This window comes from Medicago sativa, chromosome 2 (genome assembly GCF_051527215.1).
Source record: "Medicago sativa cultivar Bolivia chromosome 2, Bolivia_mono, whole genome shotgun sequence".
NCBI lineage: Eukaryota > Viridiplantae > Streptophyta > Magnoliopsida > Fabales > Fabaceae > Medicago > Medicago sativa.
The window spans coordinates 23,519,732-23,532,715 of NC_140750.1; the positions used below are offsets into that span (position 1 = coordinate 23,519,732).

Sequence of the window (12,984 nt, forward strand, 5' to 3'; positions counted from 1 at the left end):
GTTGGAGAACAATTCAACTATCAAGGAGGGGTTGTGGTACTGAGTGTTGAAAGCTCGATACAGAGAGGAGGGGGGAAGGTTGAAGGAAGGGGGCAGCCATTGTTCTCCTTGGTGGCGTGCGTTGGGAAAGATTCGAGAAGGGGTGGGTGATGTTAGTTTTAGTATAATTCAAGTTTTAGTAGTTACACTTTGTTTTACTTTGCTTTAGCAATTTATGGAAGCTATTAGGCCATTTATGGTTTGGTTTTAGTTTGTTACAGTTGGAAAACTACTTGTTTTTCAAGTAACCCTTTTGTATATAAACCTTTGTATAGTGTGATTCAATAATAGTGAATACAATCATAATTTCACAAACTCTATTCTTTCTTTCTTCTCATTCTCTCTCAAAATCACAAATCACCAAAACCCTAACAAACTCTAAACTGTTTCTGTTTTGTGTTGCTTGGTGTTCAAGCTTCATTGCTGCGCTAACAAATTGGTATCAGGAGCTTTTGGTTTCATTCTAAGGGTTAAACAAGATCTTCAATCACGCATTTTGTAGGAAGAAACTCTGAAGGAATCACCATGAACGGTAGCAGCAATTTCAATACGCATCTTCCAATTCTTGAAGCACGTAATTGGGAAAGATGGAGTGCAGTGATGAAGAATCTGTTTGGAGCACAAGATTTGCTTGAAATTGTGTAGGATGGTGTAGCTGATTTAGCAGCGAATGCGACAGAAGTGCAAAGGAACGCACACAAAGATCTGAAGAAGAAAGATTGCACGGCTTTGTTCCTGATTCAACAAAGTCTTGATGAAGCCAACTTTGAAAGAATCTCAAAAACGGTTAGTTCCAAGGAAGCTTGGGATATTCTTTTAAAGTACCATGAAGGTGATGACAAGGTGAAGTTGATTAAGCTTCAATCACTAAGGAGAAAGTTTGAGTTGATGCAGATGGATGATGATCAGAAAATTTCTGAATACATCTCCAAACTCATCAATCTTGTGAATCAGATGAAGGCTTGTGGAAAAGCCATGACAGATCAACAGATTGTTGAGAAGATCATGAGGACTTTATCTCCAAGATTTGATTTCATTGTGGTGGCAATCAAGGAATCAAAAGATGTTAAGACATTGAAGATTGAGGAGTTACAGAGTTCTTTAGAAGCTCATGAATTGATGGTTTCAGAAAGGAGCAGTGAAAGATCAATTCAACAAGCCCTGCAAGTTCAAACTATCAAGAAGGATGAAAATGATAGAAAGAATTCCAAGAAAGGGTGGAAAAACCCTAAGGGAGGAAATGGATCTAAAGGCAAGAACAATGGATCTGAAAAAGGTGAATCTTCAAAGGAAGGAAATTCTAATCAGAAGAAGAAAACTAATAAGAAGAAGATTCAATGCTTCAAATGTGAGAAATTTGGGCACTATGCTTCAGAGTGTTGGTCTGGTAAAGGAAAGAAATCAAATGAATGATGAAGAGGAAGCAAAAATTGCAAAAGATGATTCAGATTCAGAGTCATTATTCATGATGGTTACAACAACCAGTAATGAGAGCTGCAATTCAGAAAGTTGGTTCTTAGATAGTGGTTGTTCTAATCACATGACTGGTAACAAGACATGGTTAAGACAAGTGGATCCTGGAAGGAATACAAAAGTGAAGCTTGCAGATCATAGAGTCTTGATTGCAGAAGGAATGGGGAATATTGATATTGAAGGGAAAAATGGAAAAAGGGCAATAATTGAAGAAGTTCTCTATGTTCCTGGAATGCAGTGCAATTTACTGAGTGTTGGTCAATTCATTCAGAAGGGATACTCAGTGGTTATGAAGGACAACATCTTCAAGTTGTTTGATAAAGATCAAAGGCTAGTATTGAAGACTCCTCTTGCAAAGAATAGAACTTTTCAGACCAATATGAAAGTTGTGGAACTGAATTGCTTATCAGCTATGGTGAAAGATGAAGATAGCTGGCTCTGGCATTATAGGTATGGTCATCTCAATTTTAGAGGTCTTAATCATTTGGTTGATAAAGAAATGATACTTGGTGTACCTAAAATTGAAATACCAAACACTGTCTGTGATACTTGCTTATTGGGAAAGCAACCCAGAAATGTATTCAGTTCTAGTATGGCTAATAGATCAAAGGAACCACTTAATGTTGTGTATTCAGATGTTTGTGATCCTTTAGAGGTTCCTTCATTAGGGGGCAACAAATACTTCATCAGTTTTGTTGATGAGTTCAGCAGAAAACTCTGGTTATATCTGATCAAGGCCCAGAGTGAAGCATTTGAAATGTTTCAGAAGTTTAAAATCTTGGTAGAAAAGCAAAGTGGAAAGTCTATTAAGATTTTAAGAACTGATGGTGGTGGAGAGTATACCTCAAAAGTGTTTGAGAAGTTTTGTGAAGACAATGGTATTGTGCATGAAGTCACTGCTCCATACACTCCACAGCATAATGGCTTGGCTGAGAGAAGGAATAGAAGTCTGTTTGACATGACCAGAAGCATGCTCAAGCTGAAGAAAATGCCTAACACTTTTTGGGGAGAAGCAGTAAGAACTGCAGCTTACATCTTGAACAGATGCCCCACTAAGAGACTTGATCAGATTCCTGAAGAGATCTGGACTGGTTGCAAGCAGTCATCAAAAAACTTAAGAGTGTTTGGTTCATTATGCTATATGCATATCCCTGATTCAAAGAGAAGAAAGCTGGGGGACAAGAGTGAGCCTATGATATTGGTTGGTTATCATGAAACAGGTGCTTACAGATTATATCATCCTCTAAATCATTCAATAGTGATTAGTAGAGATGTTAAAATCTATGAAAATGAAGCATGGGATTGGAATAGGAAAGAGAAGAATTCCAGTCATACAATTCCCACAGTAATTGTAGAAGATGATCAAGTTGAACAAGTTCAACTTGATACTGAAGTTCAACCTGAAGTGCAAGTTGAAGAAAATCCAGTCATTAGAACTTCAGCTAGACAGAGATTTGCTTCAACTAGATTAGCTGGACATGAAGTCACTCCAGATAATTTAGTCAATGAAGATGGGGAATTTGTGCACTTTGCACTATTAGCAGATGCTGAACCAATCAATTATGAAGAGGCACTGAATGAAAATGTGTGGAAAGGTGCAATGATTGAAGAGTTGAATTCAATCAACAGAAACAACACATGGGAACTCACTGAACTGCCTGCAAGCAAGAAACCAATAGATGTGAAGTGGGTGTTCAAGTTGAAATTGAAACCAAATGGTGAAGTAGCCAAGCACAAAGCAAGACTAGTAGCCAAGCACAAAGCAAGACTAGTGGCTAGGGGATTCATGCAGAAGGCTGGTATAGATTACTTTGAAGTATATGCTCCAGTAGCAAGACTGGAGACTGTGAGATTTATAGTTGCTATAGCTTGTGGCAAGAACTGGCCAATGCATCATCTTGATGTAAAATCTGCTTTTCTAAATGGTCCCTTAGATGAAGAAGTGTATGTGACACAGCCACCAGGTTTCAAAATCAAAAGGAAGGATAATATGGTGTATAGATTACACAAAGCTCTCTATGGATTGAAACAGGCACCAAGAGCTTGGAACAAGAGAATTGAAAGTTTTCTTGTGCAGCAAGAATTTGTCAAATGCAAGTCTGAATATGGTGTTTATGTGAAGAAAGGAACTGAAGGTAATCAACTGCTCATCTGTCTATATGTTGATGACCTGATAGTGACTGGTAGTGATGAAGCTGAGATAGAAGCATTCAAAACTCAGAAGATGAATGAGTTTGAAATGTCAGATTTAGGAAGAATGACATACTTTTTAGGCATGGAATTTACTGAAGATGCAGAGGGTCTGGTGATGCATCAAAGGAAATATGCATCTGATATATTGAAAAGGTTCAATATGAGTGACTGCAATCCATCATCATCACTTGCTGAGACAAATGTAAAGCTTGTGATGAATGAAGATAAAGAACTGGTGGATCCTACTTTGTTCAAACAAATTGTAGGATCATTGAGATATCTATGCAATAGTAGGCTTGATATTGCATATGCAGTTGGTATAGTCAGTAGATTCATGAGTGAACCAAGAGTATCTCATTTGCTAGCAGCCAAAAGGGTGATGAGATACATCAAAGGGACACTGCAGTATGGTATTCTATTTCCTAAAGGCTTGAATGAAAGTTCTATGGAACTGATAGCATATTCTGATGCTGACTGGTGTGGAGACAAGCATGATAGGAAGAGCACTTCAGGGTACCTATTCAAGTTTTTAAATGCTCGAATTTCATGGTGTGCTAAGAAGCAACCAATTGTAGCATTGTCAACCTGTGAATCTGAGTACATTGCAAGGTGTATGGCAGCATGTCAGGCAGTTTGGCTTGAAAATGTACTCAAAGAGATGGAGATAGAGGTTAGCAGACATGTAGCATTGTTCATAGACAATAAATTTGCTATAAGCTTGGCAAGAAACCCAGTTCTGCATGGGAGAAGCAAGCATATAGAAGCTCAATTCCATTTTCTGAGGGAGCTAGTAAACAAAGGTGCACTGCAGATTGTTCACTGCTCCACTGAGTTGCAGCTTGCTGACATATTCACAAAAGCTTTGAAGGTTGACAGATTCATCAAGCTCAGAAGTTTGATTGGAATGAAGGAAGTGGAAACTTGAATTAAGGGAGGATGTTAGTTTTAGTATAATTCAAGTTTTAGTAGTTACACTTTGTTTTACTTTGCTTTAGCAATTTATGGAAGCTATTAGGCCATTTATGGTTTGGTTTTAGTTTGTTACAGTTGGAAAACTACTTGTTTTTCAAGTAACCCTTTTGTATATAAACCTTTGTATAGTGTGATTCAATAATAGTGAATACAATCATAATTTCACAAACTCTATTCTTTCTTTCTTCTCATTCTCTCTCAAAATCACAAATCACCAAAACCCTGACAAACTCTAAACTGTTTCTGTTTTGTGTTGCTTGGTGTTCAAGCTTCATTGCTGCGCTAACAGGTGAGGGTGTCGGGAGGTGGTTTGATGAGAATATTCGTCGGGTGGTCGGAGATAGAATGAATACTTTATTTTGGTATGATAATTGGAGGGGGAAAATTCCGTTGATGTTCAAATTTCCCCGTCTTTTTGATTCGGCGGTGAATAAGGAGTGTACGGTGCAGGAGATGTGGATGTTAGGATGGATGGATGGTGGGAGGGGGTGAGTGTGGCGTCGTCGTTTGTTGGCACGGGATGAGGAGAGTGTGAGGGAGTGTTCTTTGCTGTATCACACTGTTGTTTTGCAAGAAAATGATTATGATACTTGGAGGTGGTTGTTAGATCCTCTTCATGGATATTCGGTGCGAGTAGCTTACCGCTTCATTACAAGTAATGGCGTTCCAGTGGATAGGACTTTGGTCGATGACGTATGGCATAACCTCATTCCGTTAAAGGTGTCTCTGTTTGTGTGACGCTTACTTAGAAACAGACTTCCTACTAAAGACAATTTGATGCGGCGGCGAGTCCTCTAAATTACTGAATCAGCTTCTGTGTCAGGGTGTGGGGACACATAAACAACATCTCATTTGTTTTTAGGATGTGACATTTTTGGTTCTCTTTGGTATCATGTATGGCACTGGCTGGGAATTTCTTCAGTCTCCTTAGGTGACATTCGACATCATCTTATCCAATTTACACGTATGCCGGGTTTGCCTCGAGTTACTCATTCATATTTGAGACTTATATGGTTTGCTACTGTTTGGGCTATTTGGAAGGAAACGTATAATCGTGTATTCCAAAATACGGTGTCTGATCCTTCTGTTTTAGCTGAAAAGGTTAAATTGAATTCTTTCTTATGCCTGAAATCTAATAAGGCAATTTTTAATTTTAGGTATCATGATTGGTGGAAATATCCTCTCCTTTGTATGGGTGTCCACATGTAGGTTGTTTCTTTTTCTGGTGGGTGCCTTTTATTACACCGAGTCCTTGATTTTGTAAGCATTGTAAATATTTTTGGTTGGTTCATTCTTTGCATGTCTTGTGCAGGGTTAATCAATTCTACTGGTAATATATATCATTTTAGTTTGTTAAAAAAATTCAACTACCAAATGAAGTTTTTGAGTATTACAATAGTCTCATTCATGCTTAAAAATCAGCAGGGTGACCAAGCCTTCTCAAGAAGCAATGTAGGTCCACCTATGGACATTGACACCTACTTATGTGACACATGAGTTTATTTATTTATTTTTCCACAAATACAAACGTATACACATATTTAAATATGAAGAGTGTTATCTATACAACTATTTTTGTTGACAATTTGTTGAACAACCTTAACATACAAAGAAATTTAAGTTTTGAGACAAAAACAAAAGCAATAAAAAGAGAAAGTAAAAACACAATATAAATATGAAGAAAAAAAATTGTCATAAAAGTTATCATAAAATGGTTCTGAAATATCATTTCTAAGACACTTAAAAACAAATTTGTTGTCAAAACATTTATTTCATTAACTTTGCCTATGAATTTATGAGATTGTTTACTTTCTGTCAGCAAAAACAGATATATTGCTAAGCTATCATGAGTAGAAAATAATTTGAGAGAGAGAATCATACTTGTTTCCTCGTCTAATAAAAACTCAAGGTTAGGAGTGTTGAATAGTGCTGATGCAGCTTGTGATACTGGAGTTGTAGAATTAACAGGAGACGTTGTCACATCCCTGTCAAAGACAGTAGATATATTTCAATTTTTGATCTGAGTTTCTGTTTTTTGATCTGAGTTAATATTGAAATAACATGTACTTGTATTTAACTTTTTTTTTTTTTTGACAAAATGTACTTGTATTTAACTGAATACATTTAACATTAATCCTCTAAAAAAAATATATAAATTTAACATTAATATATGCTAGTCAATGAGAGTCGGCGCAAAACTAAACACAAATAACTGAGTAATGATATTTGTAACAATCATATGATGACAACTTTTGTGATAATCTTTTTTTCCGCTCTTTTATTGATCAAAAACAATAAACAAAGAAAAATGAAGAGAGAGGATAAAAACAACATGTGAACATGAAATAGAAACTTATTAAAAAATTGTCACAAAATAAATTTACAAATATCATTTAACAAAAGTTGTGGTAAGAATCAATGCATTAACTACTATATAATTTGCTTTTTCATATCCTTAACCAGTGCCCCGGGGGCACCGGTTAGCATTTCCCTTTATAGTATTGCTGAGAAAAATAGAGCTCTGATAGTTATTGTGACTATGTAGGAATTTAAATGACTAATGAAGGGATGGTAAAATAATAAATAATAGAGATGAGATGTGAGGAATAGAAGTTATAAAATAAGTGGGGGAGGAGTGATTAAATTGTGATAATAATAATAATAATAATAATAATAATAATAATAATAATAATAATAATAATAATAATAATAATAATAATAAGTAACCTAGTTTTGTCAGTATAAATAGAGAGATAGAAAATCAGAATAAACACTCTTGCTGAACCGGAGAAAAGAAAAGAGGAGAAGAGGAAACCCTAGCTAAGAAGAAGAGAGCCAACCACTTCGTTTTTTGAGAATTCGAGGTAAAGAGAAGAATCTTTGCAGTTTACGTTATCTTAATATATGATGGGGTGTTTAATTCTTAATATGATGTTGTTGTTATGACGTGAGATTTTGATGAGAGATTTATGATGAACGAATTAAAAGATGAAGTTGAAAGATGAGAATTGAGGAAAACTACTTTAGGTTTTTGAATTGAGTTTTTTAGCCTTAAAAAGTGTGGGTAATCCAGTAGGTTTGGCGCGTCATTTTTTGGAGTCATAGCTAAATTTGATTAGCATTTGACTCATTAATTTTATTTCACAACTTGAACTTTTAATTTTTTAAAGAAAAGGGAAAAAGTTTCAATTTTTTAAAGAAAAGGGAAAAAGTTCCAATAAACCATTTTCGAAAGATTTAGGGTTCGGTGGTTAGTTATATTGAGGGAAGGTGTTAGAATTGCGATTTTGTTGTCACCGTGCGTTTCTTAATGTTGCAGTAACAAGAACACACAAAAGCAAACAACACCACCAAAATAAAAACAGAACCCACCCTCCGGCGCGGAGGAGACAACGAATCTGGAATAGAACCTCTGAAACACGACCCCTACAGTCGAGCTTCAACGAACCAGGAGACCGGAAGCACAAACCAATGTCCAGAAGATCTGAAAAACAGAATAAACCAGCACAAACCTCATATTTGAACGACGACGAATAAAGTCGACGGAAAACAGTTGAGGGTACGCAGGAAAGATTGGCCGTAGGAAGAAAAAGGCACAAAACAAAACCTACAGGGTGCGCCGGTGAGAGGCCCAACGCCGGAGACTAGACTACGGTGGTATGGCCAAGACGGCATCGTACCACCAACAACAAGGCTACATCTTGAAGGATTAGTTTGGATGAAGGGGAGAGAAGAGATCTGAGATTGAAGGGGAATCTCAGATTATAGGCTACAACAACAGATAATTTTTTATCAAGAAAAAAAGCAACAGATAATTTGTTACGAAACACAATTATAATGTCAAAGAAAAAGTTTTTTGTTGAAAGATCTAAGCAAAAATTATAACTTACAAAAGTTATATCACAATTTATTTATTTTTTGAAAGTTATATCACAATTTATTTATTTTTTGAAATAAAAAATAGAAAAATTAACGGATCGTATATATGATCCATGTATTAAGACAAATTTTAATTTTAAAAATGAAAAATAGCAAAATTAAATCAAGATTATTTGTTTTCGACCTCCAAATACGTTAATTGCCTAAATGCATCAAATTTTTACCTCAACAATAAACAGATGTGTTTGATTTGCTAAACAATATGTACTCGACAAAACAACACAAACCAGAACATCACAAAACAAGGTAGAACAACACATGACAAACTTTTATGGTATTAAATAAGTTTTGGTCTTATACGATTTTTATATTTTAAATAACTTGTACATGAGACAAAAAGTTGTGATGTGGTTTAATGAAGGTCAATTTTTTTTTTCGTCCTGCACTTGCCTCTAATTTGTCATGTCTCACAAACAGTTTTACAAATCAAAAACTTTACAACATAAGTTGTCATGTCATGTCATTCATTTTTTAGCATATCAAATGCACACCTTGAATATTGTCCAAAATAAAAGTTTTGAAATATTTGAATGTATGAAACACTTAACTTGACAAGCTCCTCCCACATTTCCTTTGCCGTCTGGCAACTTGAAACTCTTTTAAGATCATCTGAATTTAAGGCACAGCATAAAATGTGTTTGGCTTTTGCTTCTAGTTCCATGATCTTCTTATCATCATCATTGAATTCATCTTCAGATTTCACCAATTCTTGACCCTCTATCATTATTTTGGGAATTTTTGGTCCATTCTTAATCACAAGCCAAAGATCAAAGTCAATGGATTGTATGAATATCTTTGTACGCTCTTTCCATTCAGTACAGTTTGTACCATCGAAGCGTGGTGGCTTTGAAATGGATCTCCCTTCAACCATGGTCGTGTCCATATTTTTTTAATTGTATATCACCTGCAATGGTATGTGCGTTTCATCATTAGGCTCAAGTTTTTGTTATTTTATCTACATTTTAATATATTTATAGCTTAAAAATGTTTCTAGTTAGACACCTGAATATGATTTTGAACGAGACAGACTTCCTCGCAGTGACATGGAGTATCACTACCAATTTTTCAACGACCATAACTAGCAATAAATTCTCTAAAATACCCCTTTTCAATTTTTTTTATTTTTTTATTATCAACTGAAATATACATAGAGCCTATATTACAAAATTAAATAATTGGTGAAAATTTATATCATATAAATTATTTATGTTAATTTTTATGTGGGTATACAATCATTTGATATATTATTTGAATGTGTCAAAATTAAAGTCACTTTTTGTGGCACAATTAACGTCACTTATTAATTGTGCTTAAAATTTAAATAAACTTTACAACACATGAATAATTTTTATTTTATCAAGACACACGAAAGATTTAATAACCAAGTTACCCAAGTTTTCTCTTTAATAAACAAGCCAAAAGAAAAGATAGATAGATGTATATCATCTCAACAAATATTTAGATGTATTAGATGTATTTTCTCAACAAAAAAGAAAAGATAGATAGATGTATATCATCTCAACAAGCCAAAAGATAAGATTTTTATATGAGTCCATGTAAATAGAGCAATAAAAAGGTAGAAATGTGACTTCCTTCTTTAGCAATAAGTGGGTGGGTATGTTTTAAGTTTACTAAATTTATTTTTAAGAATAACATTTGTTTGAATATAAGGATGTGAGTTTTCTTTGTTAGTATTTAGAAAAAAGATGTTCGGTTAATATAATAATATTTTTGGAAACCTTAATAACAAGATAGTTAGGTAATTACACATGAATTTATTCCCAAACTCGGGCTGGCTCCTTCAAAACTCAACACCCCAAGCTTCTTGTACACACGTACCACACATATCCCTTCACCTTCTATTGAGAACTTTGTTCCCAACATCTTCTTTAGGAAAGTTTTCTATACCGATGAACATTTTATTTTTAGGAATAAAATTTAATAAATTTAGAACAAACACAAACATGCATATTTCTATTATTTTATTCTCATGAACTTACAATATAACTTGAAACAAATGTACCCTACCAGCTAAATACTAATATTGACCATTTAAAATAAAAAAAACAAAAAAAAAAAACATATACATGCATGGAAAGAACTATGTTTCCCCATTCTTTTACCGTGGGTACTAAGGTGGTTCGTCTTTGATAAATGAGTTACGTACATCAAGCAAGTTTTTGGTACTTCTTGTCCTTACGTCTGAGACTTGATTAAGCTACACTCTCATAAGTTGAGAGCTTCTACATGTTTTGCATTGATTGGAGTTGAATTTGAACCATTTTTAAGTAGCTTTCCATTATTATATATTATCGTTATGTTTGGCTAAATATATAGTACTATAGTACAACTAATTTGCGGCTGAGACCCAATAAAGAAAGGGGGCTTCTATGGTGTAGCCAAAAAAATGACTTTTTTGAAAAAGTCATTTTGTTTAGCCAATAGTGTAGTTCTTGATGCCATGTCAGCAGTGTCTTTGTGAAGGTCCACTATAAGACTAAATTTTACTTTATTACAAATAAATCCTTGTATAAAATATTAATTACTTTTGATTTATTAACATATTTTATTTAAAATAAAATCATTTTTTGTTATTCATCTGTTCATTTTGTTCCTTCTTTCTTCTTCATCTACAAATTATTCATTTTTCTTCATCTTCTTTCCAAAATCAGAAACATGTTCATCACTGACAAAAAACCCCAAATCTCAATAAACCCTAAATTTACCATACTCATAAACACCACACCACATAGTTTCCTTCGGTTAGCAATTAAGGATCTTCAACTTAATTTGGCACATGAATTAGTGCAGCAACGCAAAAAAAATGGAATTCGAGTTGGATTCCATACGCAGCCAGAAGAGTGAAGTTGAAGAAGATGGGACAAGGGAAATGAGTGTGACTCAGGAACAACGTGATGAGTGTTTGAATTTGGGGATTTTTCTGGGTTTGTTAAATTTAGGTTTTATTATGATTTGGGGATTCTGAGTTTAAGAAAAAAGATGGAAGTAAGGATATTCAAGCAATTTGAAGGTGTATTTAGGTGAATATTTTTGTGGATTTTAAATTTTGATTTAGAGATGAAGATGTTCATGTGATTTATGCATTTCTTTATTTTCAGCAAAAAAATATTTTCCTCCCTAAAAAAAAAAAACAAAAAAATAGTACTAATAAAACTATTATTTCAATATTTTTTAAATAGAAAAATGATAAAAAAGAATTGACTTGTGCATTTTAAGGAAGATAAAGGACTAAAATGGGAAGAAAAAAAAGATAAAGGACTGATGTGTTACAATTAAACAAGATAAAAGACTCTATTGTAATTTTGCCTAAAAAATAATAATAACAAAAATGTTTAATTTTGATTTAATCAAGGACACAATTGCAATAAGTAAAAATATAGTGGTACACCGTATGAGCAAAATGTACAATACATAATATAATTTGATGTGACATGCATTAAATACACAAATGCATTATGAATATCATTCTAATGACTTCACCAAAAAAGTCATTCTAACAACTTCACCCAAGAATTTTCCATAAAGAAAATGTTAAGCTACCATACCTGAAAAATACACGTAAAGAGGGCTTTTCTTTGCTCCTAAGGTATACTTGCCTGCACAAATATGAGAATTATATGTTCAGCATGTAGTTTTAACTTCTCAGAAATATTATACATAATGGAAAGTAATAAAGAAATGGAGAGGGAAATTACTCAGATTTTTATTATAATAATAATAATTATTATTATTATAGTCGGAGTCTTGTTACGTAAGTGTAGTGGAACAACAAACCAAACTATATATATTCAAATTCAAATGGAAATCATAATGCAAACTGGAAATTAAGTGAAGAGTGTAGGGAAAATATTGAGGTTGAAGAAAGCAGTGTGCTAATTGAAATTATATACACAAAACTAAAAGTTGAAACAGACATGGACCAAAAGACGATTGTGATAAATGAAGGAGTGAAGAAGGGGTCGGTGTGGAAAATGGGGATTCCCTATGGCATAATTAAATAAAAGTTCCTTTAATTAAAGGAAAGTTCCTTTTAAGTGCAAAGTTAAAGTAATTTAGTCAACAACCGACCATGTTAGGAAGCTGGAACAACTTCAATGGAAATAAAATAAACAAAGCAATAGAAAAGTAAAGAACAAAGAAAGATAAATAAGCTAAAGAAAATAAAATAACATTTTAATTCATCAGATTCTCTTATATAGTGTGTCAACGACACTATATATATAGGAAAAATAATTGATAATAACCCTAATGAGTCTAAAGACTAAAAACCTTACTAAAAGGCTCAACTAAAAATAATTCAAAAGAAAGACAAAATAATATAATTTTGCTCTTAAAATAAATATCTAA

At 33.7% G+C, this 12,984-nt stretch overlaps 1 protein-coding gene across 1 annotated transcript in view; it reads right to left on the bottom strand.

The window, feature by feature from the left end:
* LOC146945645 (uncharacterized) overlaps window positions 1–12,494 on the bottom strand; it is a 28,336-nt gene extending 15,842 nt beyond the window's left edge. The window contains exons 1-4 of the mRNA XM_085743953.1: window positions 12,333–12,494; window positions 12,183–12,233; window positions 9,165–9,520; window positions 6,559–6,662 (exon numbers count right to left, since the gene is read on the bottom strand). Of these exons, the coding sequence (XP_085600079.1) occupies window positions 6,559–6,662; window positions 9,165–9,499 (439 nt within the window). The 5' untranslated portion in view covers window positions 9,500–9,520; window positions 12,183–12,233; window positions 12,333–12,494. The remainder of the gene's footprint in view (window positions 1–6,558; window positions 6,663–9,164; window positions 9,521–12,182; window positions 12,234–12,332) is intronic.
* Between the last annotated feature and the right edge of the window lie 490 nt (window positions 12,495–12,984).